This window comes from Hemibagrus wyckioides, linkage group LG27 (genome assembly GCF_019097595.1).
Source record: "Hemibagrus wyckioides isolate EC202008001 linkage group LG27, SWU_Hwy_1.0, whole genome shotgun sequence".
In the NCBI taxonomy this organism is placed as follows: Eukaryota; Metazoa; Chordata; class Actinopteri; order Siluriformes; family Bagridae; genus Hemibagrus; species Hemibagrus wyckioides.
In genome coordinates, this window is record NC_080736.1 from 2,502,501 (window position 1) to 2,528,025 (window position 25,525).

The window sequence follows — 25,525 nt, forward strand, 5'->3', positions numbered from 1 at the left end:
GAGGATACGTTAATTTTCTGCAGCCAAAAAGAAGGATCTAAATTATGTGTTGCACCTTTTTTTTTAAATAAAGGGTGTCAATGGAAGAACTCATCAGCATTTATTATCTAAAAAGAAATTCACAAAGTAACAATCAAATGTAAATTTTTAGTCTTCTATTTGAATTTGTAAGTGAAGTTTGATTGTTAAATCAGATCCAACTTAAATGATTTTTATGGCATAAATTTGTGTGCAATTCCATAATAATCAGGTGTAAAAATAAAAAAAAACAATTAAATTCAACTTCTAATTCAGATTGAAATATTTAACCACATGCTGAGAATTATGGATAAATGTTAGGGATAAATAGTAACTTTAAACTTTATAAATAGTAACCTTAAACTTTATAATTATTAAACTAGAATTAAAGAAATAATTCTAAAATATTCTGTACTTCTACAAAGCTGCTTTCAGACAATGCTTTGAGACATTTTAAAAGTGCTATACAAATAAACTGAATTGAATCTAATTGAATTAGGAAAAGAAACAGAGCACCGATCGGCCACATTTTCAGCCAGTGAGCTAAGAATGTGTTGTTTCAATTCTTTCAATCTGAATTGCTGTTTAATTCATTATATTTCAACACAAATAGAATTTCATATCTTAAACAGATCATAAACAGAGAACTTCTGTTATCAGTTGAAGTAAGTAACAACAAAACGCCTGTCATTCCACTCACATCTAGAAAAAAAACTCTTCATTTCTTTTTTATATTTCTGCTTTGTGGTTTAAATTTCGCACCAAAAATAAAGAAACTGAAATCATTATGCCTCACAAAACACATAATAAAGAAACTGAAATCATTATGCCTCACAAAACACATAATAAAGAAACTGAAATCATTATGCCTCACAAAACACATTCAGCGAAGCATTATTTGGTATTACAATGAAAGTGCTGCATTTTATGAAGCAGATATATTACATACAACTTAACATTGTAAAAAGATATCCTGGATATAAGCTACACAAGAGTCTAAAATTGATACCATGCCTGGAGTCTGATGATCTCTTTTATGCCAAAGCTGAAAGAAACACAGGAACAAACCTTGAAGCATTTTGTCGGTGGATTGATTATGAGCCTTCCAGAATTGTTGTGATGTTTGTGCTTGTTTTTTCCGTGAGACTTTCCCTAGAGACTGCTAACAGTCTCAGCCATTATAATTTCAGTTTTGGACTGTAGATCTCTGTTTCTAGTGTTGTGGATGTTTTGTAGCCATGAGCAAGTAAAAATATTCACAATTTATTTGCACTGCTGCACATCTGGACCCAACGCACTTCGTCTAACATGATAGAGGAAGGGCCCTAATCATTTATTACACTGAGTATTTATAATCATGATTCATTACAACATAACAATGCCTGATCAGTGTAACCTTACCATGGTCTGTCTAAGCTGATTCTTAGCTTTGATTCTCACCATCTTGTCTCCAGCACACACGAGGGGCAGCAATTTAGGGGCAGTGGAGCTCAAGTGGTAAAGCCTCGGAAGATAGGGGTTCAAGCACCAACACTGCCAAGCTACCAGTGGTCCCTTGAGCCAAAGTTGGAATATGTGAAAAAATAATTTCCCTGAGTTGTAATGTATATGTGACAATTATAAAGTTTTATCCTATTATTATTCTATAATATTCTGACCCTCTAACAATTCGCACAATCTCTGGTCACAAACAACTTTGAATGACGTACAAAGACGGTCCACCACAATATTTTTATTTTTCGTCACAATCCTCTCCTTTTCTGCTTGATACAACACATAAAAATGTGACTAATTATTTAACATTACAACCTTGTCAAAATATAAAGGATTACTGGCATACACATAATACATAATATATAATACTGTACACAAAAGCAATCAAGAATATGAGAACATTTATAAGGCTAACCTGGATCACTTACAATCTCACATCAGTGTATCAATTCTTCTTACAGGGTTTTAATGAAAACTTCATTAAATACATCATCTTCAGTGAATAGTATGCTGTTTGCGGGGACAGGACCTAAACACCACTTCCCCAGGACCTAGGAAAGCAATAGCTTATAGTGGGTCAGGTGTTGGACTATTGATTGAAAGGTTATGAGTTCGAATCCCAGGTCCCACCAAGCTGCCTCTCCTGGGCCCCTGAACAAGCCTTTAACCTCAAATGCTCAGTTGTATAAAAAGAGATAAAAAATGTAAGTCGCTCTGGATAAGGACATCTGCCAAAATGCCAGACATGTAAAATGCAAATGAAAGGCTGGTCTGATTACAGCCTATTTACAAGCAACAAAATCCCTAATATCAGATAAGTAAAAGACTAATTGCACTGTTTATTTAACACATACATTCACCTCCCTGCTAAAATAAATAAATGTCATGTAAAATAAACATTTTTCACAATGGTATGTCTCAGACAGTAGAAGAGACTTCCATTTCAAGAATAATCACTCTCATGAGAACCATTTTGTATCCGTTTTTTCCTGTGACAAAATGGTATGTGTAAAAAAAAACTATGTGTTTTTACTGCCATCTAGTGGTCAGTCTTGGTAAAGCAAAAAGCCAAAAAATAAATCCTTCATACACCAACACACCAACGCCCCAAGAAGTTCGATCCACAACTATGGCTCAGTTCGACCCAAAACCCTTCAAAACACCAGAACCACAGACATCAAGATTATTTTCTGTGCTGATGCTCAGGTGACAGAATAAACCTTCCATTGGTTGTTTGAATAAATTTATATCCTTGCTGCCTTTAAATGCAAGCAGAAGACCATGCCCACACACAGTAAACACTTCTCATGAACGTTAACAACAAGAATGGTGTAATTTATAAATTATCATTTATTAATATGTATTTTTTTTTCTTAGTCTATCGGCACTGACTCCAGTTATAAGCAGTCCTTCATCTTTATCTTTATTTTTATTTTTAGAATATTTTAGGGAATATTTTCAATAGGATAAGGACATGTATTTCAAGTCACTGGTTGAATGCCTTTGTAAATGCTGTTAAAGTGAATGTGAATATGATTCATTTTTTTTTTACTAATTAAGTATAGGGATTTATATGAGACTGCATGCTGCAGTATATATGGGAGTGGTTGATTATTAATATATTTATACTGTACAGTCTGTCGCATTTAGCACTGTACTACATTTAGCATCAGTTTACTATAATGAATAAGAAAAATGAAAAGGATTGAAAGGACAAACCTTGCTCCATCTTGAAGAGAGACAGAATGATGTGCAGATTTTAAGCGTCAGTTCTCGAGACTCAGTTTTACTTTCGATTGTCCGACTCACAGGACCACTCGACTCACAGGACCACTCGACTCACAGGACCACCCACCCTCTAACTTTTTGTTATCCATTGCGCTTTTTCAGCTAAAAATCTCACCACATATTTTTTACTGAAATATTAGCATTTGAATCTCAATCTCTTTTTTCCCCCATCATTAAAAAACTCAAAAGATTTTCGACCTTTATTTCTCGGCTACTCAATCATCTAAACGGCTCTTCAGCTCTACGAGTCGGCTCACAGCGGTTACCTAAAAAGCCGAGTCATGGAACCGAATCAACTGTAAACGACACATCGACTCCACTTTACTTGTCAGTTACGTAAGAGTCGAATTTCGATTGCCAAAGCCTATAAGTGAATCGATTCTTTAAGGGATCCTTTCACAGCTATATCGGGTGAAGAAAAAGATGACATTTTATGTCTAGAGGAGTAAACTAGTTGAGAATTTGTCTATACTACTAGCTTATAAATGATGTATTGTTTTGTGTGCCAAGGAATTCTCATCTAAATAACACACATGTAAAAAAAAAATGTTACATAAAGCCTTCTATTTAACAGAAACAGTCAGCAATGGTTTCTCAGACATATTTTATAATGCTTTTTCATCTAGAAATGCATACAATAGTATATACTGTACATTTATTAAGCATTTACAGTTGAACTTACATGCATATAAATATAAACCACTCATTTTATGTTAGGATTAGTGTGTGAAATATTGCAAAACAAACAAACAACAGAAAAAAGGGAAAAGGAATACATAAAGACCATAATATACAGCTACAACCATAACTGACACTGTCACAACATTCTCATTTCTTTGCTTTAACTTTTAATTTTTTTATTTACATTAAATCTAACCATCGCTATAAAGATAATGGATGGTGTGTAAAAATAAGCAAAAAAACCCATACTTATTCAAACAGCATTTGGACAGAAACAGTTTCTACAATAATTGAACTGTAGCTAAATCAATAATATGTTTTGTTTACAGGTGCAGTGTTTATGGTATTGTTAGGTTGTGGTGTGGGTGTGATGTGATTTTGCCATTTCTTCAAGTAAATGCTAAAGCCAACAGCTATCGCTACTGCGATAACAAAAATGATACAGATGCAGACAAATACAAAAGGACTACATGGTCTCTCAGATGTGGTTGTTTCCATCTGTTAGGGGAAAAATACAGAAAAAAGAAAGATACAAGAGTTATACAAGAATACTGGCTTGTGTTTAAAAAAATAGAATTCAAATGTAAATGACACTTAATCATTTGTGAAAAATGGTGTTGTCTAGTCTACCTGAGTATTGGGTGAAGCTCCTTTTGAGATCAGATGATCAGTGACGGCTTTCAGCGCCTGGTCATTGCGAAGGGATCGGAGCATTCCCAGGTCTTCATAACAGAGCAAATCCACAGCAAACACACTGCTCCTGTTTACGTTCCATTGGCTTTTTGGAGCGACGTAATTCTCGTCAAAAGTGAAGTAAAGCCCCACAAGAACAATATGCTTATCCGCTGTGAGAATGAGAGATGAACAGAGAAACTTTAGAGACGCCAATCTCGCTACAATGCGTGTAGCTGGGGCAGTGGGCTGGGGAGGAAACTGCAGTAACCAGAGGAAACCCTTAAGCATGGGGAGAACATGCAAACTCCATACACACAGGGTGGAGGAGGTTGGAATCAAACCTCCAACCCTGACTTGTGAGGTAAACATGCTCCATGCCTCTCTGAGTGATTATCAGTTTTCTATCCATTTCAGTTTGCCAGTTTCTATTTTTTTTTCTCTTTTCAAAATTCCATTTTCAATTTTAAATAATAAAAAACGAGTTCTCATCTTTAGTGTACAGTATTTTGCTGTAGCCGATACAGACAATGACTTTATGCAGTTCACTGTTCAAGCACCAAATTACAATGTGTTTTAAAACAAAAAAAAATGTCAGTTCAGAATCTGGACAAAATAAAGAAACCTATGTTCTTTATCTGGTGCTATTTACCTAAATTTAACATTTTATGCCATATAAGACTGGTTAAAAGACTCTATTTCCCATTGGGTTTGGATGATTCTGCCCATAAAATACCTCATAACGTTAAAAAATGTAAAACTTGTAAAAAATGTAGAAATTTAGGTTAAATCTTTAAGTTTACTTTTTTTGAGATACATACTTAAGGAAAACATTTCATTTCAGGAAAGTCTGTAGCTTTCAAAACTATATCTAATAGAAAAAATCATAATGTAAAGGGTTTCCCAAGCCAGTAATAAGAGCCATATTTAACCTGAAGATTACTTCTTACTTATCGGGATCTTCTGCAGAGCAGCTTCGATGTCCGTCCCTGCCCGAGACACAATCGGGACAAAAGCAATGATGACATCACAGTTGTCCCCTGTGTGCACTTCAGTAAGCTGAAGACGTTGCCTCAGCCGCCTTAAAAACTGTACATGGATGTCCAGGGTGTTACCGAGTAACATTGAGTAGAACCTCAGTGTTCTTGTTCCTGTAGACAAAACGACACATAGATTAAACAACAAATATAAAAATTTGTCATGTTTAGGAGGTGAAGGGGAATACATGTGCAGAATATTTATTTGTGGTGTAAAAAGGAGAAAGCAAATGGTGGAACATAAACTGTGGTAGCAACTGATTGCGAGATGCATGCAGAGAAGAAGCCGCATGTTACTGAAGAGGATAAACGTCCATGATAAATATTTGCATTCACCCTGCCATGTAGCTGTGCATGAGGCCTAACTCCTGTGGCAGGAAACATCCCCAAACCATGACACTTCCTCCTCCACCTTTCACACATTCAAATAAATGAAACTTTTTCTCATCACCAAAGTGAACTTTGATTTAGGTCCACACAACTTTCTGAAAGTGTCATGGTTTGGGGGATGTTTACTGCAGCAAGAGTTGTGTCTCTTATACGGCTACATCCATCCATCTATCCATCTATTTTCTATACCCACTTTTTCTAATTAGGGTCTGCTGGAGTCTATCCCAGCACACATTGGGGGAAAGGCAGGGGAACACATTAGACAGGTCATCAGTCCATCACAGGGCCACATATAGACAGACAACCTCACACTCACTCCTATGGGCATTACCAATCAACCTAATGTACATGTTTTTGGACTGTGGGAGGAAACCCGAGTACCCGGAGTAAACCCACACAGGCAGAACACCTCTGTCACTACTAAGTTTTCTGTATGTAATTGGACAAGTAATCCAAGTTGAGGAAGCTAAAAATCTTTAAGCGCCAAAAGAACTCTTGTGGTGTCTTTTTTCAGCTATTCATGATAGAATTTAACACAGCTGACTTCTGTATCTTTGGTGAAAAGTGAAATTTGTTATCAAATCCATGTGAGATCACACCTGGTTCACCAGAGAGTTTCTGATGACCATGTAAAAATAATCTATATAATGAAAAAAAGATTGAACAAATTTTAATTGGAAAAAAAAAAAACAGATCTACGATCACAAGCCTTTCCATCTTACGAACCTAGAATAATTACAGAGTTTTCAGTGTGCAGCAGCTATTTGGGATCTTTTACTGTGCCTGTTGTTATTCGTGGCCGGGGAAAATACCTCAGTAAATGAAGTGACAGTGAAGCAGAACATTTTTGGAGAAATGAGCAGCTCTGCCCACAAACTCCATAATGTGATATCCTGGACTATGTTAAGCCTCCAGATCAGTTTACTAATCATCTTTTACTCAAAGGATTTCATTTTTCTCACCTCTCATATCAGGTTCCACAATACATCCACTGTGTGCTGTCCTGTTAGTGTGCTTCCCACTTTACTGTACAGTAGATTGCTTTTTATATCCTTATTATTCTTTTTCTGCATTATCTTATTTTATTTTTAGTTTTAAATCATTTTTTGAGTATCATTTTTAATCTTGTCTTATCTCTACTTGACTTTGTCTTGATTTATTTTATATACAGACAGTCGTAAAAAGCATTTCACTACAAGTCGTACTCCAGATGACGAATAAAATGTAAAAATTTGACATTTCCTGCCCCTGTTTCCATTATTCATTTTTTTTTAATATTGTTTCACAGGCAATAACCCACTCTCTCTTCTGCTAACATTTTGTAAACATGTATAGGTTTCTTGCTATCACACTACTAGTTCATAGTAATTAGGTTTATTTATTCTGGTTATTTAATGTCCTCTGCTAATGGGCTACCAAAGCCCATCTATCCATCCATCTATTCATTCATCAATAATAATCTTTTTAATTGATCCAATTTATAAGTTTGATGTATGGTTTTCTTAATGTGTCATGGCAGAAACACAGTACACAACTGATAGGATGAGCAACATGCTTTTCTTCTTCTGTCTTCTAATTTTTAAAATTTCAAGCAGGCTTTTTAGACTTTTTTAAAAGTTCCTTTTAAAGCTCCTTATTTACCACCACTGATGTGTCAGATGACATGTTTGATGACACAGCTATGCTATGAGTATTATGTGAAGCATCCACAGAGCTATTATCAGGATAGGGAGCTATTATTTTCATTTTAATTAGAATTTTAACATCTCTCTCTTCTTTTTCTTCTCCTGTCTTCTTCACTGTTGAACAAAATGTAAAAATCTTTTAGCATGTGCCAATTTGTTTAGGCATCTACAGCACAGTAGAAATTCTGTTTTGCTTGCTGGTACAAATTATTTTTATTCGTTAAATAAATTTTATTAATGCAAGTCTATATTATATAAGAACATCTTGTAGATATCATGCTTGTAATTTTTTTTAGTTTCTACATTTAATTTAGTTCAGCATGTCAACATGATAGTTAATATTTTACTTAAGTTTTTGGCCTAATTTTTTTCAAGGTTGTGAGTTTAAATCCCAGAGAACAGACTAAGGCGTTTATCCCTCAACAACTCCCTTTACACTGTGCTTACACTGGATTGTGTTTCAGTGCAAGTTTTATTATTTGGTGTAATACAGTACAAATATTTTATTACAGAAGTAATAAAAGTTTTGTTTGGAAACCAGACCAGAACTTCAAGGGCGTGGTGCTGCAGAGAATTGCAGGCAGGGGAATGTTCCTGGAGGAAAACACACCCAGAAGACTAACAAATTCCTCACCTGTGTGTGTGTGTGTGTGTGTGTGTGAAAACATACTATTACTGACAGAATAATTATAATAAGCAACATTCAAACAGCATTTTAAGAACACAACACAACTGGAGGTCCACATATGGCACTGTGAAAGTTTTTTAAGTATAAAAAAGACCCTTTTGTTTTTGTTTTACCCTGTTTACCAGTGCACTAGTGTCCAATCTGCTGGCAGGATGGAAATGGACTTATGGGACATTTTCAATCAGTATAAAGAAATGAATGATGTTCAGGCTGTGAGTCTGATCTGTGTTTTAGATGTGTGTTTTTCCCTCTGTTGAAAAATCTTACACAGAATTTTAGTGGCTGAAGATAAATTTGAGCTGCTTTCTAGATGAACAAACACTTGGAGCATCTCAGAGAGCAGAAATGGGTTCGATATCAACATTTACTTTGAAGATACAAATATTTCTAACATTTCTAGCATCTAACCTTTTTTTTTGGAACTTTTCCTTGAAAATATTGCTCCTAGTAGTCCAGAGAAAACCAGAAATTCTTCTGAAACATTACAAATTCTTAAAGTTCTGAGTGTCTACTTTCATATGAGCTTCATATTAACCTCCACTGTGGAGTGGAACATGATGCATCAAATAGTATCCTTTTTTTTAATCTTTTTACATATATATATATATATATATATATATATATATATATATATATATATATATATATATATATATATATATATTATGGATATTTTATATGTTATAGATATTGAACTCAAGTTTATAAGTTTTCAAAAACTTCAATTACTTGCTTCTGAGTTGAAACAACGATTTTCTTTAAGTTGAGTTTAACCTTTAAGTGTCTTTCAGTGTATAATTCATGCGTTGAGGAATGCATACACACCTCACACACACACACACTCTGTACAGAACAGTGCATGAACATGCTTTACCTGTTTTTTTTTGTTATTGCTGTGGTTAATTATAAGTAGTAGAAGTAACCTTTTCGACAACACCTTATTTTTTTTCAACTCTTCAAGCCTCAGTCTTACATATTTCACTGAGAAATATTTATTTCAGGATGATTCCTGTACATACTGAAAAAAGTAATGTAATAATAATAATAATAATAATAATAATAATAATGATAATGTAATAATGAAATAATGTTATAATTTTGCATTCTGTCTAAAGCACAGGTAAAACACAGCTAAATGCAATAGAGTGATACAAAATCCAGATACTGCACAGCATATTGCCATTTCTAAACCGGTTTTTGATCAGAGCACAAAATTTGTTTATGTTTAAGATGTATATAAAGTTTAAAAATGTTTGATATATCATACAGTAAATATTTAGACATTTATTGCATGCATTTCTTGGTTTGATGAAGATAAGCCTGATTTGCAGCAATCTTTAAAAGCTGTTTCACTAAACTTATTTCTGCTTCAAGTTTATTTAGAGATTAGGCATGGAAAAGTCTTTTTCCTTTAGTCTTTCTTTCTTTTCTTTTAGTTTTCAATAGCTCTCAATATCTCAGAGCACATTTGTGTTTTATTCAAAGTAAGTTAAAGAATCTAGTCATAAGAAAATATCATTTGTGTAATGTCTATAAAGTCTGAACGATTAAGTCGTGTAACAGGCTGCACACTACGAACACAACCAGAAAACAACCGAGGCCTAGACCAAGTGCATATCTGCTGTCTTATCTCTTGTCTTGTGCAATAAAGTCTTACTCAAATTCAGAAAGCTGTGGTTTGTTATGTTCAATAGAAAACTATCGACAAACCTTGAGCCATATTGAAGAGAGATGGATCGCAAACAAGCAAACCTGCAGCAGCTTCTCAGTGCCTCTGATGCCAGACTACATCGGTTTACTTTCCTTTTTTTTGTTGCGTATCAGGAAGTGTCACAACTTGAAGAAGGGGGGGGGGGCAGAGCATGTGAACGCTACAGCTGGCAAAGAGTGATTACTGAACATCTCACTCATAGGGGTGTATAATGGAAATAAATAATAATGATAATAGTGGTGTAGTTTCATACTGATGTGAAGAAAGCTGTGTTAGCTGTTAAAAAAAAGTATTAATATGTAAATGCCTTTGATTATAAATAAAAAAACAAACCAGTTTATTTTATTAGTTTAATCAAATTAATCCAGAATCCAGATAATACAAGTGCATATTTATTTTTTTGCTATCAATCACAGCAAAAAACCCTTTAAATGAACACACGTTTATTATGTGTTGGAGTTATTTTTGTGTTGAGCCTTAGTTAGGAATGCACACACACACACACACACACACCTTGCATTGTTTAGAGTCACTACACAAACATCTTTAACCTGTTCCTTGTTCTGTGAAAAACCTAACATCAGCTCAAGCTTTGTATCATATAACACCAGTCTGACATGTTCCCCTGAGACTTACGCTTAATTCGTAATTCTTAATTGGTTTAGGTTCAATTAAGTCACTATGTATAATCTCTTTGGCAGTAATATCTATACATTTTGGTCATTTTTAAACTGACGGACAAACTGAGTGAATATTTTAATGCCGTGTAGTAAAATATTATATCTGTGAGGCATCAAGGAAACAAAAATACCAATGAATTTTGATTTTCTCATAATGGATGTGGATAAAATGGTGGGGGGTTTTTTGTGGACAAGCATGAAACTCATGTTCATGATAGTCTGATATTTTATTAAATAACAATCAATCAGTAGTACAGACAACATTTAATGATTTATTTACTTTCACGATTATAAATCACACACGATGCATTACATTGTGACATAAGCCTGTAAAATATTGTCAATTTGATATTATCAATTAGATTAGAAAATCTTTAAATAACCCCTTTGTATATAGAGATAAAATTTATATATTATTATTAAATATTTCAAGTCAACATTTAATTTAATTCATCATTCTTCAGGTTATTTTTGGATCAAGCTCATAGCTGTGTTCATGGTAAACATGGTTAACATGCAGGAAACTGGTCAGCTGTAATTCTTTATAAACTGAAATAGAAGCAAAAATTACTGTCATTTTAAGTCTATTTCCTTTGATACACAGCATGTTTGTGTACTCGACTGCCTCAATATGTTCTGAAAAATACAGACAGTAAAGTAAAGGAAAGTGTTGAAAATTCTAGCTTGGAATTCCTATGCTTCATTTCGGAGAATTTCAGCTTCAGTTGGACACTATAGCTAGAGCTCTGGAGCAGAGATGGAGGTTTCACATTCTTATTGCTTTCAAATTTTGTGGACTAATCAAGTACATTCCCTACATTACATTGCAATCAGCTCTCTAGTTCACTAATCAGGGCCCTGATCAGAAATGTGCATGATTATGCTAACAAATTTATATGACATTTATATGAAGTTTATATATTTTATTTGTCTTTTATTTTATTTCTCTTTGTACTTTTTATGCTGATTATTAAATACATTTATAGCTATTCATTGTGAATGCACTGGTCAAATTTCTCATTTTAATGCTGTTTATGCAATGTAATGTGACCTTGATTATAAGAAAGATATTACATTTCTTGGTTTGTTATTTTATGTGGGTTTAGGTCAAATTAGCTTGCTGCTTTATTGCTTTTTCTTATAATAGACAAGGAATATTGCATTTATTGTTATAGCAGTAATAAGAAGAACAGCAACAATGGCTAGAATTATCCACTTGCAAGCATTTCTGCATGTGTGTCCTGGCTCGGGCTGTAGGAAAAAGGAGCAGAATTAGTGCTTTAGTTTAATTCTTCATTGGTTTGGTGTAATGTGTGTGCTGCATGTCGTGGTGAATAAATGATCCAGATAATGGTGGGAATTACATGCTGTTTTTTTATAGCAGTTCAAAACTTACCCAGACTTTCGGTGAAACACCAAGAGAGATCAGATAATCAGTGCTTAATTTCAGTGCCGCATCATTGTGCAGGCTCCTCAGCAATCCCTTGTCTTCATAAAAGAGGACATCCACAGCTAAAACACCTTCCCTCTTCACATTCCACCTGCTGTCTGGAGCAATGTAATTTTCATCAAACGTGTTATGGAACACCACGAGGAGAGCAGGCTTATCCCCTGGAGGAAAGAGAGGTCAAAGAGAGAAGATTGTGTTTTTAAGTGAATTACTGATACAGGATACATTGCCATGGCAAAAGTGTTTGTTTAGTTGATGCTGTATCCCAAACCCCATACCACCATGCTGTAGTGTGTAGCTTACGATGGTGTTCTGTTTTTAATCTTAATCTGCTAACATAGTAATAAGTAATATTTGATTATCACTATGTACTCGGAATCTTTTCAAGAGCAACTTCGATGCCCGTCCAGCCCGAGACACAACGCAGAGGAAAGCGATGATAACGTCACAATCATCCTCCAAAAACACTTGACGGAGCTGAAGACGTTGTTTCAGCCGATCTAGGAAGTCGATTTGGGCACCCAGAGTGTCCCCGAGTGACATAATGTAGAACGCTAGAACACCTGATTCTGCAGACAAAAAGAGACAGTAAATGTTTAAGATCAATGTTTAAGATCAGTGGTACTTCCTGCATTGTAAACTATTTTGATTAGAAGACACATTTGGGCCTTAATACAAGATGGATAAAAGGAGGAAAAGTGTTAATTTTTTATTTGGCACTGCGGCACACACCTGAATGATAAACATCATATTGCATACTATAATCACTTTATACACTTGACACACCGGATATGGTGTTTACATTTGTTCAGACAATGAAATGAGGTATTTATTGTGTGTTTGTTTATTCATTTATTTCTAAAGTGGTATAACTAATAAAATGAAGCATAGCCAGACTGATTTGAGCTAACAACAAGGGTAATGTAGCTATAGTAACCACTGTTTACAAACGTAGTGAGCAGAAATGTATCTCAAAACGCACAACACATGGAACCTTGAGGCAGATGAGCTACATCAGCAGAAGACCACATCAGGTTCTGCTCATTTAAGCCAAGAACAAGAACCTGAGACTATAATGAACAAAGATTCGTAGAAACTGAACGGCTGATAACTGGAAAAAGTGATGTTTCTGCTCCAACTAACCAATGGTGATTCAACACTGGTGATGATGTCAGTATTAACTGAAGTATTTAACCTGGACATGTGGGGTTTTATACTTTGTGCTGCAGCCACATGATTGCATGATTGAATAACTGCATTAATGTACATTCTAAAAAGTGATTTTGACCTTACGTAGCTTTTCCACAATGTCTGTGTTAATACAGTAAATAAATTAAGCTTTAAATGTATGTATTTCTATTTAATAAACCTAACCTGAACTAAATAAATAAATAAATAAATAAACACCATCATTTAGCTTTTTACTTGATTTTACATAAGTGAAAATTCTTCCTTTCATTAAATACATTAATTCATGAAATAATTTGTTAAAAATACAAGTGTTCCTAATAAAGTGTTGATGAGTGTATATACGTTTCAAGAAGAGCTTCTCTCAATATGAAAAACCAGAAGGATGTGGTTTTTTTCTTTCCTCTGGCTGTTTTTTGGTAATAATTATCACATAATATATAAAGACAAACTTATATATGACCTTTTACCCAGTGAAATTATCATTAACTTTAATTAAAATAATGAACAGTTATATAACAGACACGTTAAAAACACACACTAAAAAGGCCACGTGTCCAACAGAAGGATAAGTAAACAAACAAACAAAAAAAAAGGTTCTGCGCCATGTCTGCAAAAACATGTAGTAAGCTAGCAAGAAAAAAAAGGAATAAAGAAAAGACCAAAGGAACAACTGGACTAACCTGGAAACATCTTAAAGGAAGGCGAGTCTCAGGAGATCAAATTCCGCAAAAGTTTACACTTGTTTATACTTCGTTCCTTGTGTGAGTGCAGGAAGTCTTTCATTAGTTTCACTTTCACCTCTGCACAAAGCCCTGACTTTTTATGATTGAACTATGCAAATAAAGCTGCCTACTTTCCCCTGACAGAACTCCAAACCATCCACCCTCTCAGAAAATCCAAAACATTATGCACCATATAAAACTTTTCCAGTTCAAAGTGACATTATTTGTTTTTATTTACTGTTAACAGTTTATATATGTATACTTATTTACACACAGCAAACTGACCAAAAATAAAGAATCATCAGTGCTGTAAGTGAAACTCTAGCAAACTCCCTATAAGTTATGAAAAGTGAAAAGGTTGATTTTTTATGAAGAATAAAGGACAGTAAAGCTGCTGGTTTTTTATAACGTCTCTGTAAACTGCTTTACTATACTGGATTCTCACAGCTCTAGCTCAGTGGTTTCATGGGCTCTTCGTGCTTTGTACAACTACTTCCTGTCACCGTACCACAGATCTGTCTGTCTGTTAAACTTTGATACTCACTGAAGCTGCAATATCAAAAATATATTTTGTGTCTTGCTGTAAAAACCTGGGCTTAAAGCCTGTGGCCTTCAGGTAATGTTTATAAACTCATAAACACAGAACCATAGAAGACTTAAGGATGCCAGCTTTGACTAGTTTGTCTAAGTGTGTAATGCAAGTGTTAAAATAAAAAGGACAACAAACTCTGGGATTGATGATCTCATTTATTCTCAATATTGCAGAAAAAATATAGAAAATTCTTGGTTAGATATCAGTAGCTTTAGAGATGTTTGGAGAATTCTGGAAAATAACTCTCTTCTAAACCAGCTAAACTTCTTAAATAATATAAACATATTTTGGTGTGTGTGTGTGTGTGTGTGTGCAGAATAAAATTGTCACTCTTTTCAACATTTTGTCTCTAAACATAAAAAATACTACCATATAATCACCTTCAAAGATATCACACCTGAGAGATTATTAGAAAGCAGTACAATCTAAAGCTAAATATGATTTATTTTCTTTAATTGGATTACATTAACAAAGAAATACACAATATACAATATATAAGTATGTGCACCTCTAACAATCACACCCATATATGATTCTTTTCCAAAATTCGATCGTTGTTTCCCTTCGCTGGAGCTAAGACACTCAAACCCTGTTCCAGCATGACAATGCACCTGTGCACAAAGAAGAGAGCTTCAAGAAGACATGGTGTAGAGGTGAAGATTGGAGTGGAAGAACTGGAGTGTCCTGCACAGAGCCCTGACTCTGACTCAACCCCCAACAAAGTCTCCTCAATATCTCAGCATAAGAATCTGATCTCACTAATGCACTATAAATGAATGAACACAACCCTAACAGCCACACTCCAACAGCTAGTGTAAAGCCTTCCAGAAAAGTTTATTATAGAGGTTTTTATAAAATGAAGCTAATGTTCAAAAGGAACATATGGGTATGATGGTCAGATGTCCACAAACCTTCAGCCATAATCATGCTTATAATCATCTTATACCACAGTGAAGTTCATTGTTTGATTCTGATTGGTGTTGATTCATTTTCTAGCACAGTTGCTTTAGTGGTGTTTTCTGTATGGAAATATTTATTATCTGTATGTAGGATGAATTAAAATTATTTTGCTGGAACGATGTCTGTGATATTCACCGATTAGGCATAACATTCTGAGCAGTGAGAGGTGAAGTGAATAAGACTGATGATCTCCTCATCATGGCACCTGTTAGTTTTCATTTCATTTCATTGTCTGTACCGCTTATCCGATCTATCCTTGGGTCACGGGGAGCCTGTGCCTATCTCAGGCATCATCGGGCATCAGGATACACCCTGGATGGAGTGCCAACTCATCTCAGGGCACACACACACTCATTCACTCACACAATCACACACTATGAGCAATTTAGAGACTCCAATCAACCTAGTCTTTGGACTGTGGGAGGAAACCGGAGCACCTGGAGGAAACCCACCAAGCACAGGGAGAACATGCAAACGGCACCTGTTAGTGGGTGGGATATATTAGCAAGGGAGCATAACAAAGGCCAAATTATTATGGCTAGACCACCGGATCAGAGCATCTCCAAAACTGCAGCTCTTGTGGGGTGTTCCCAGTCTGCAGTGGTCAGTATCTATCAAAAGTGATCCAAGGAAGGAACAGTGGTGAACCGGAGACAAGGTCATGGGCTAGGGTCCAATCCAGCTATTGTTGCTCAAATTGCTGGACGTTAATGCTGGTTCTGATAGAAAGGTGTCAAAATGCACAGTGCATGAGGGGAGAGGGCCATTTTGGCAGCAAAAGGGGGACCAACACAATATTAGGCAGGTGGTCATAATGTTATGCCTGATTGGTGTACAGTGCAAGGTACAACATGATTATATTTTAAGCTGAAAGATAAACTGTTAAATTTTGTTCAACGATCTGTAATATTAATGATCTGCACAAATCAATTCTCAATTCCCAGGAAAAAGTTGTGAGTAGACAATCAGACCTTCAGCGGTGTAATCGGATTCAGGGCAATAAAGCGGCAAGGTGTAAACATTCATTTCCAGCATCAAACCATCCAAGCACTGAAATCTGTTACCTGGCTGTTTTGTAAATAATATTTTGTTGCCTCCAGAGCCTTTGTGTTATGATAACAGTTCAGCACTCCCTGGTCTTCATGAAAGAGCAAGTCCACTGAGAATACATTGCTCCTCTGAATCGCATGTCTGCTTTCTGGAGCAATATAATTTGGATCAAACGTGTGATGGAGCGCCATGAAAACAACAGGCCGGTTTTCTAGGAAGAGAAATATAATAACTACAGTAAAATTTTCATTTTCAGAAGAGATGACTGTTCAATTTTTAAGCACATGTCATGAAAAGTTTAATCTCATTTCTCTCCTCAGAACAATTACCTGGTATCTTCTGAAGAGCGTCTTGAATGTTCGTTCCAGCTCGAGACACAATCGGGACAAAAGCGATGATGACGTCACTCTGATCCCCAGAGATCTCTTCATCTTCTTGCAGAATGATACTCAGACGACTCAAAATGTCCTTGTGACAATTCATATCATTCCCAATGACCATAATGTGGAATCTGAGCCCTTTTGACCATCTGACTGAAACAGAATTTACGAAGTAGAGAAGGACAGAAAATGGCATATGTTCCAATTAAAATTTTTAATACATACAATATAAACAGTTTAATCATAAATACATGATTTATACTTGAATTTGGCAGTACAGGAAGCTTACCTGTCTTGCCTATATATTCTATATATCCCTAGAAATCCCAAAACATTAAGTTCAGTTTCTGAAAGCTAATTTTTGCACCAACAATCTCAATCAGTGTGATTTCTCGATAACAGAGTAAGCTTACCTTTTTACTTTTTTGTGGTGTGAAATCCACTTCATCCTCCTGCTGCAAAGAAGTTAAAGAATTAGTCATGCAGCAGATCATACAGTGATCTATCAACCTCTCAGGTAAAACCAGTTATACCACAGTGCTGCTGAATTCTACAGTTACACCCATGCTACTGTTTACAAGTTTTTATCAATGTGCTCATTCTCATATGTTATTGTCTCAGTAATAACAACTTAGTCACAGGGATTTCTACGGCAAAAATCTTGTGCATTTGTTGGCATGGTGAATTTTTCTGAATGGAAGGAGTCTTCGGTGTTAGAGTTTAGTAACTGTCAGAGGAAAAGCTGTAAAGTTTTTAGACATCTTCAAAACAGAAGAGTTTACACTTTTCTTGGTAATATAAAAGCAGCCTTTTTAATCTAATTAACAGGCTAATTAAATTGGCTGGTGAGGGAATGAAGTTTATAGCTGCTGTAGTATTAGTGATAACAAGAACTAACTTTTTTCATGAATGTTCCATAACATTAAATGTAAATATATTTGAATGAAACATACAATGTGTCTTTAAAAAATTTTGCAGTGGTAAATTGCTGTGATCTAAAAAGAAATAAATACTTTGGGACATGCTGATATTTGAAATTCATTAACTTCAGGATGGGGCAGTGACTCTGCTTTATCACCCCACCCTGTCACCCTGTTATGGATGAACAAACACATCTACACAAAAGAGACATTTACTTCATCAATAGGACATTTAACTAATTTGCTTAATTAGTCTATAGAATGCGATACCAATTATTTACCTGAATGGAATGTGATCTGGGCCTATTTGACAAACGGTGATAACCTAGAAAATAAATAAATAAATAAATAAATAAATAAATAAATAAATAAATAAATAAATAAACTTAATTGCCTTTTTATATAAACACAACAGACTGTTATAAAATCAGCTCTGTGCTCTGGAGCAGAAAAAAACTTACCTAAATTTAGTTCCCTATTACAGAAACATTCCTAAAATAAATAAATAAATAAATACATAGAAAGTATAAGTTCACCCACAGTCTGCAAATCCGTGGCATGTGATATAACAAACATAATCTCCATGTATCAGTTAATATAGTCATGTTCAAATCATAAACCTAAAGATAAAAAGACCTTGCTCTGGCTTTCATGGAATTCTAAGAAAGGCCTAGAATGATCTAGCTTCATTAACAGAAACACAATTCGAATCATTTCTGTAAACATGTGACGGTTATACTGAAACATGGTCTGTCCTCAGTTCAGAAAATGTACTGAATTCACAGACCACAATAAAACTTATAAGCTAAACACTCTTTGATAGAACAAACCCATCTACGTGTATGCAGAAAATGAAATAACAGTGTATTATGGTTGTGATACTCAGCTGTCTGTCCTTTAAATCATTAAAGTAGTAATAAAGCCATTAAAATGTACTCACGTAAACACAACCGTATATGCCATTAATTAAATTTCTAACGAATGTCAAAATTGAACATAAATCCATGTTACTGCGCTTCGAACTTCAGCCACACGAACGACTGACAATAGGCACGATGTTCGGATATTATAGAGCTGTAACACTCAAAATGAAAGTGAAACCATCTTAAGGACCATATAGCCTGCTAAAATAACAGTCCCTGTTCTGGTGTATATTTTTCTACATTATAGCATAATAACATTGTAATTTTACCGCATTGTCCAGGAAACGACCCATGCATTGTGTATATTATAGTAAATATGTCTTATTGTCTAAGTTTAACACGTTCTATTAACTGGTGTACAGTAGTGAAGAGCGGAACATAAACAGTCCTGTAATTCTGCTGGATATTTCTGGTACTGCAATCATCGGTTTGCAAGTATTAATACTTCTACACTTATATTATTATCTGATATCTTATTATCTTATTATCTTATAGCTAGTTAACTAGCAATCTATTTCAGATTCAAATTGTAAAAAATAAATGAATAAATAACACACATTTGTACAACTACTTCCTGTTTACACCGTACTGCAGATCTGTGTGTCTGTTAAGCTTTGATACGCACCGAAGCTGCAACATCAAAAATATATTCCGTGTCTTGCTGTAAAAACCCGGGCTTAAAGCCTGTGGCCTTTATGTAATGTTTATGAACTCACACCAAACTGTTGGTGTGTTTGAGGGTCTTTCTGATAAGGGAACACTTGTAAAAGGTTTAAACTATAGACAGCTTAAGGATGCCAGCATTGACCATTGCTGTCTAACTGCGTAATGCAAGTGTTAAAATAAAAAGGTCAACAAACTATGGGATTGATAACATGATTTATTCTGAATATTGCAGAAAAAATAGATATCAGTAACTTTTAGAGATGTTCATTGAATTCTGGAAAATAACTCTCTTCTAAACCACATAAACTTCTTAAATAATATTAATATAATATTTAAATAATATTTTGGTGTGTGTGTGTGTGTGTGTGTGTGTAGAATAAAATTGTCACTATTTTTAATATTTTGTCTCTAAACACAAAAAAATATCAACATTAAATTGCTATTATTAGACAGCAGTACAATCTAAAGCTAAATATGATTTCTTTAGTTGGATCACATTCATACAAAAATACAAAATATGCTTTAAAGTATAAAGTATTCTTCTCAAAAATTGTTGCCACAAATTCAGAAGCACACAAGTGTACAGAAAGCATTATTGAGTTTCCCTTCACTGTGGTCACACACTGTTCCAGCATGACAATGCCCCTTTGCCCAAAACACAGAGCTTCATGAAGACATGGTGTGGAGGTGAAGGTTGGAGTATCCTGCACAGACCCCTGAGTCTGACTCAACCCCAATGAACACCTTTAGGATGAACTGGAACTAGAGTCTCCTCAACATCCCAACATCAGAGTCTGATCTCACTAATGCTCTTGTAGCTGAATGAACAAATAAACACAACCTCCACACCCACGCTCCAACAGCTAGTGGAAAGCCTTCCAGAAAAGTTTATTATAGAAGTTTCATATAAAATGAAGATAATGTTCAAAAGGAACATATAGACGTCCACAAACCTTCAGCCATAATCATGCTTTTAATCATCTTGTAATACAGTGAGGTTCAATGCTTAATTCTGACTGGTGTTGATTAATTTTCTAGCACAGTTGCTTTAGAAATGTTTTTGTAAGGAGATATTTATTATCTGTACATATGACAAATTAAAATAATTTTGCTGCAAGGATGACTGTGATATACAGTGTAAGGTACAACATGAGTATGTCTTAAGCTGAAAGACAAACAGTTAAATTATGTATCTGTGCTATTAATGATCTGCACAAATCATATCTCAATTTCCAGGAAAAAGTTGTGTCTAGACATTGAGAGCTACAGCGGTGTAATCAGATTCAGGGCAATAAAGCATCAAGGTGTAAACATTCATTTCCAGCATAAAACCATCCTAGCACTGCAATTTATGATTGTAATTCACCTTTATGTTTTGTAAATAATATTTTGCTTTATCCAGTGCCTCTGTGTTACTTTTGCATTTCAGCACTCCCTGGTCTTCATGAAAGAGCAAGTCCACTGAGAATACATTGCTCCTGTGAATTGTTCGGCTGCTTACTGGAGCAACATAATCCGGATCATACGTGTGATGGAGCACCATGAAAACAACAGGCCGGTTTTCTAGAAAGGAAAATATAATAACTACCGTAAAATTTTCGTTTCAGAAAAAATGAATTTTTAAGCACATGCCATGAAAATATTAATCTCTTTTTCCTCAGAACAATTACCTGGTATCTTCTGAAGAGCGGCTTGAATGTCCGTTCCAGCTCGAGACACAATCGGGACAAAAGCGATAATTACATCACTCTGATCCCCAGAGATCCCTTTGTTTTTGGGACTGATACCCAGATGACTCAAAATGTTCTTGTGACAATTCATATCATTCCCAATGGCCATAATGTGGAATCTGGGCCCTTTTGACCATCCGACTGAAACAGAATTCAGAAGGCCAGAGAAGTACAGAAAATGGCATATGTTGCAATTTAAATTTTCAACGTATATGATATATACAGTATCATCGATACATAATTAATACTTGAATTTGGCAGTACAGGAAGCCTACCTATCTTGAGAATAAAGTATATCCATCCCTGTAAATCAGACTGTAAATGAAGATCAAAACAATCAAGCTTCAGTTTCTGAAATAATCCAACCAGCCCATCTGTGCACTAACAATCACAATGTGTTTTCAGATGATACAGTAATCTATCAACCTTTTAGATAAAATCACTTATACCAAAGTGAGGCTGGATTCTCACACATGCTACAGTTTACAGTTTTTTATTAATGCACTCGTTCTCATACATTATTGTTTCTATAGTAACGGCTCAGTCACAGGGATTTGTGCGGCTAATTCTCCATGTAACTAGATAAAATTCTTATGCAGTTGTTGATATAGTGAATTTTTCTGAATGAAAGGAGTCTCTGATAACACAGGGTTTTATTCCTTACATCAGAAATACTACTTATGGAGGAACAGAAACAGCTACACAAAATAGACATTTAATCCATTACTGGGACATTTAAGTGATTTGCTTAGTGAGTCTATAGAATGCAATAACAATTATCTACCTGAAAATACTGCCAAGTCTTCTTCACTGGAATAAAAGTAAATAAATGGTTAATTGCCTTTTTTATAGACACCTTAAACTGTTATAATGCTAGCTCTGTGCTCTGTATTAGAAACTTACCTGCTTGTATTATCCATACAACCACTTGCTAAAACAAAAATAAAATAAAAAAAAGTGTAAGTTCACCTTCAGTCTGTGGCATGTGAAATAACAGTATGTAATCTCTGTCTCAGTTAATACATGTTCAAATCATAAATCTAGAGATAAAAAGACCTTGCTCTGGCTGTAATGGAATGCTGATAAAGGTCTAGAATGATCTAGTTTAATTTACAGAAATATAACTGGATTCATTTCTGTAAACACATGAAAGTTATACTGAAACACTGTCTGTCCTCAGTTCCACAAGGAAATTTACTGAATCCAGAGATCACTATGAAACTCCTGACCTCACCTCTCTGTGACAGAACAAAACAATCTACATGAAACTGCAGAAAATGAAATGACAGTCTATCATAGTTGTGATACTTGTCTGTCTGTACTATAAATCACATAACAGTAAAATCACTCTTGTGAATGAAGTAAAGCCTAAATGTATTTAAACTTTCCAAGTTAAATGCATGTTATATCCCGAACGGCTACGCCCTCTACCAACCAGCAGGAGAGCTATGTTGAGCTATGTCCGGGTCAGGTCACTTTCAGGTTTTATGGACATTTAAGCAGCACGCATGACGTCTTCTTCAAGAAGTATCGTTTGTGCATGTTACATACCAAGCCTTTTAATTATTTCCTAGTTTGTCATGTGTATGACCCAGTTTGTATTCTCTCCACTTTGATTCTCTCTTTGTGCGTTTTGGATTTGTTTGCTGGATTGTCACTAAGGTTCTGAACTTTTTGCCTGTTCTTCTGACTCTGATAATGGATACTGTTTTGGATTTGTTTGCTGTATTTATTTTTTTTGTTCCAATAAAGTCAGTGTATGGATCCCAGATCTTCTGCTTCAGGGCTTTCATTACACCATATTACTATCATTCAAACTTCAGCCACAGGAAGGAGATTAATTAGAAACGATGTTCAGTTATTGGAACTGGAAGACTTGTGGCAGATGAAACAGTAATCTATCAACATTTCAGGTAAAATCTGTTATATCACAGTAATGCTGAATTCTACAGTTACACACATGCTACAGATTACAGTTTTTTATTAATGCACTCTTTCTCATACGTTATTGTTTCTACAGTAACGGCTCAGTCACAGGGATTTGTGCGGCTAATTCTCCATGTAACTTAGATTAAAAAATCTTGTGCAGTTATTGATATAGTGAATTTTTCTGAATGAAAGGAGTCTCTGATAACACAGGGTTTTATTCCTTACATCAGCAGTATTAATTATGGAGGAACAGAAACAGCTACACAAAATAGACTCATCTACCTGAAAATACTGCCAAGTCTTCTTCACTGGAAAAAAATTAACAAATGGTTAATTGCTTTTTTATAGACAGACAACTTAAACTGTTATAATGCTAGCTCTGTGCTCTGTAGCAGAAACTTACCTGCTTGTATTATCCATACAACCACTCGCTAAAACAAAAATCAAATTAAAAAAAGTGTAAGTTCACCTTCAGTCTGTGGCATGTGAAATAACAGTATATAATCTCTATCATAGTTGTGATACTTGTATGTCTGTAGTTTAAACCATATAACAGTTAAATCACTAAGATTAAAAAAGTAAAGCCTAAATATATTTCAGAATTTTCCAAAGTAAATTGATAGTACTGTCCTTTGAACCTCAGCCACAGGACGGAGATTAATTAGGAACAATGTTCAGTTACTGGAACTCTAAGTCTTGTGGCAGATGAAACAGTAATCTATCAACCTTTCAGATAAAATCAGTTACTCTACAGTGACACTTGCACAGTTTAGCCAGTTGGTAAAACAAAAATCTAATTTGAAAAACATATTTCACTTTCAGTCTGTGGCATGTGATATAACAGTATATAATCTCCGTCTCAGTTAATACATGTTCAAACCATAAATCAACAGATAAAGACCTTGCTCTGGCTGTCAGGAAACTCTGATCAAGGCCTCAAATGATCTAGCTTCATTTACAGAAATACAACTGGATTCATTTCTGTAAACATGTGAGGGTTATACTGAAACACTGTCTGTCCTCAGTGCAGAAAATGTACTGAATTCACAGACCACAACAAAACTTATAAGCTAAACACTCTTTGATAGAACAAACCCATCTACGTGTATGCAGAAAATGAAATAACAGTGTATTATGGTTGTGATACTCAGCTGTCTGTCCTTTAAATCATTAAAGTAGTAATAAAGCCATTAAAATGTACTCACGTAAACACAACCGTATATGCCATTAATTAAATTTCTAACGAATGTCAAAATTGAACATAAATCCATGTTACTGCGCTTCGAACTTCAGCCACACGAACGACTGACAATAGGCACGATGTTCGGATATTATAGAGCTGTAACACTCAAAATGAAAGTGAAACCATCTTAAGGACCATATAGCCTGCTAAAATAACACGCAAAAACTCGGCCTGAAGCGCTGTCAAGAGCAATGAAAAACCAACAGGTGGCGATATAATCTCAACCATAAAGCCATTTGGCCAATCAGAAGCCTGAGACGCCGACTTCACAAGCAGTGTTGGCAGATTGGGCGCGTTTCCGCCCAATTGGGCTTCTTTTGGTCACGTCTCACCGGGAAAAAGTGCATTGGGCGGGTTGATAAAATCTGGGCTGTTTTTATTTTTGACTATAAACGTGATATTTTATTAATTTTCTATTCAAACGATTAAATAAAGTGTAATATCTAATGTTAACGTTTTAATTATATGGTTCAGTTTAGCCAATAAGGTTCAGGAGAGTCCTGTCCAGTCAGACTTCAAGTCTTGATTAGCGGGTTGTTGTAATCGTTCTACTCGTTAAGCCACTATCACAGTTTATTATCTGTTTGTTATTGTATTAGTTATAACAGTGTGCATTTTGGGCTGGTATTTTTTTTTAAATGGGCGGGATTTAAGCTATAGTTGGGCTGGAAATCTTCAGTCCAATCTGGCAACCCTATTCACAAGCCAAAAATCTCCGGTTTCGCTGTCTACACGATAACACTGAAACCATTTTTTTTTTCCAACCTTTCTTTTTTTTTTTTTTTTTTTAAAAACTTCACCCTGGCAGGAGTTTTAAAAAATGTTCAGTTTCAGTGACCTGATGCTGCGTTTGCGTGCGGACAAATACCCGCGTCCGTGTGGACAGGGCTAAGTTTAACACGTTCAGCTTGAACAGTCCTGTAAT

General features: G+C 35.1%; 3 protein-coding genes and 1 long non-coding RNA gene across 7 annotated transcripts; all 4 read right to left on the reverse strand.

Moving 5' to 3' along the window:
- Positions 1–3,952: 3,952 nt before the first annotated feature.
- Positions 3,953–10,281, reverse strand: LOC131347367 (uncharacterized). Its single transcript, XM_058381377.1, has 4 exons — positions 10,164–10,281; positions 5,604–5,804; positions 4,612–4,826; positions 3,953–4,479 (listed from the first exon to the last, which is right to left on the reverse strand). Exons 1-4 carry the CDS (start codon positions 10,171–10,173, stop codon positions 4,288–4,290), a joined length of 618 nt encoding a protein of 205 aa, XP_058237360.1. The 5' UTR covers positions 10,174–10,281; the 3' UTR covers positions 3,953–4,287.
- Positions 10,282–10,564: 283 nt separating this feature from the next.
- On the reverse strand, positions 10,565–14,617 carry LOC131347722 (uncharacterized). Its single transcript, XR_009203816.1, has 4 exons — positions 14,166–14,617; positions 12,667–12,863; positions 12,241–12,455; positions 10,565–12,095 (listed from the first exon to the last, which is right to left on the reverse strand). It is a non-coding gene; the product is annotated as an uncharacterized LOC131347722 (long non-coding RNA).
- Positions 14,618–14,954: 337 nt separating this feature from the next.
- On the reverse strand, positions 14,955–19,244 carry LOC131347855 (uncharacterized). 2 transcript variants are annotated; one of them, XM_058382286.1, is made up of 7 exons: positions 19,050–19,244; positions 18,571–18,601; positions 18,391–18,434; positions 17,603–17,641; positions 17,479–17,506; positions 17,139–17,342; positions 14,955–17,020 (listed from the first exon to the last, which is right to left on the reverse strand). In XM_058382286.1, exons 1-7 carry the CDS (start codon positions 19,113–19,115, stop codon positions 16,794–16,796), a joined length of 639 nt encoding a protein of 212 aa, XP_058238269.1. In that variant the 5' UTR covers positions 19,116–19,244; the 3' UTR covers positions 14,955–16,793. The 2 variants fall into 2 exon arrangements, with proteins under 2 accessions (XP_058238269.1, XP_058238268.1); XM_058382285.1 differs by having other exon boundaries at positions 17,603–17,644; positions 19,050–19,242.
- A 724-nt stretch (positions 19,245–19,968) lies between these two features.
- LOC131347854 (uncharacterized) lies at positions 19,969–24,793 on the reverse strand. 3 transcript variants are annotated; one of them, XM_058382283.1, is made up of 8 exons: positions 24,563–24,793; positions 23,761–23,788; positions 23,640–23,665; positions 22,332–22,359; positions 22,213–22,238; positions 21,704–21,731; positions 21,369–21,569; positions 19,969–21,261 (listed from the first exon to the last, which is right to left on the reverse strand). In XM_058382283.1, the coding sequence occupies exons 1-8, from the start codon at positions 24,626–24,628 to the stop codon at positions 21,035–21,037; spliced, it is 630 nt and encodes a 209-aa protein (XP_058238266.1). In that variant the 5' UTR covers positions 24,629–24,793; the 3' UTR covers positions 19,969–21,034. The 3 variants fall into 3 exon arrangements, with proteins under 3 accessions (XP_058238266.1, XP_058238265.1, XP_058238267.1); XM_058382282.1 differs by having other exon boundaries at positions 19,970–21,261; positions 21,704–21,743; positions 24,563–24,792; XM_058382284.1 differs by lacking the exons at positions 23,640–23,665; positions 23,761–23,788 and having other exon boundaries at positions 19,970–21,261; positions 21,704–21,743; positions 24,563–24,792.
- Positions 24,794–25,525: the final 732 nt, after the last annotated feature.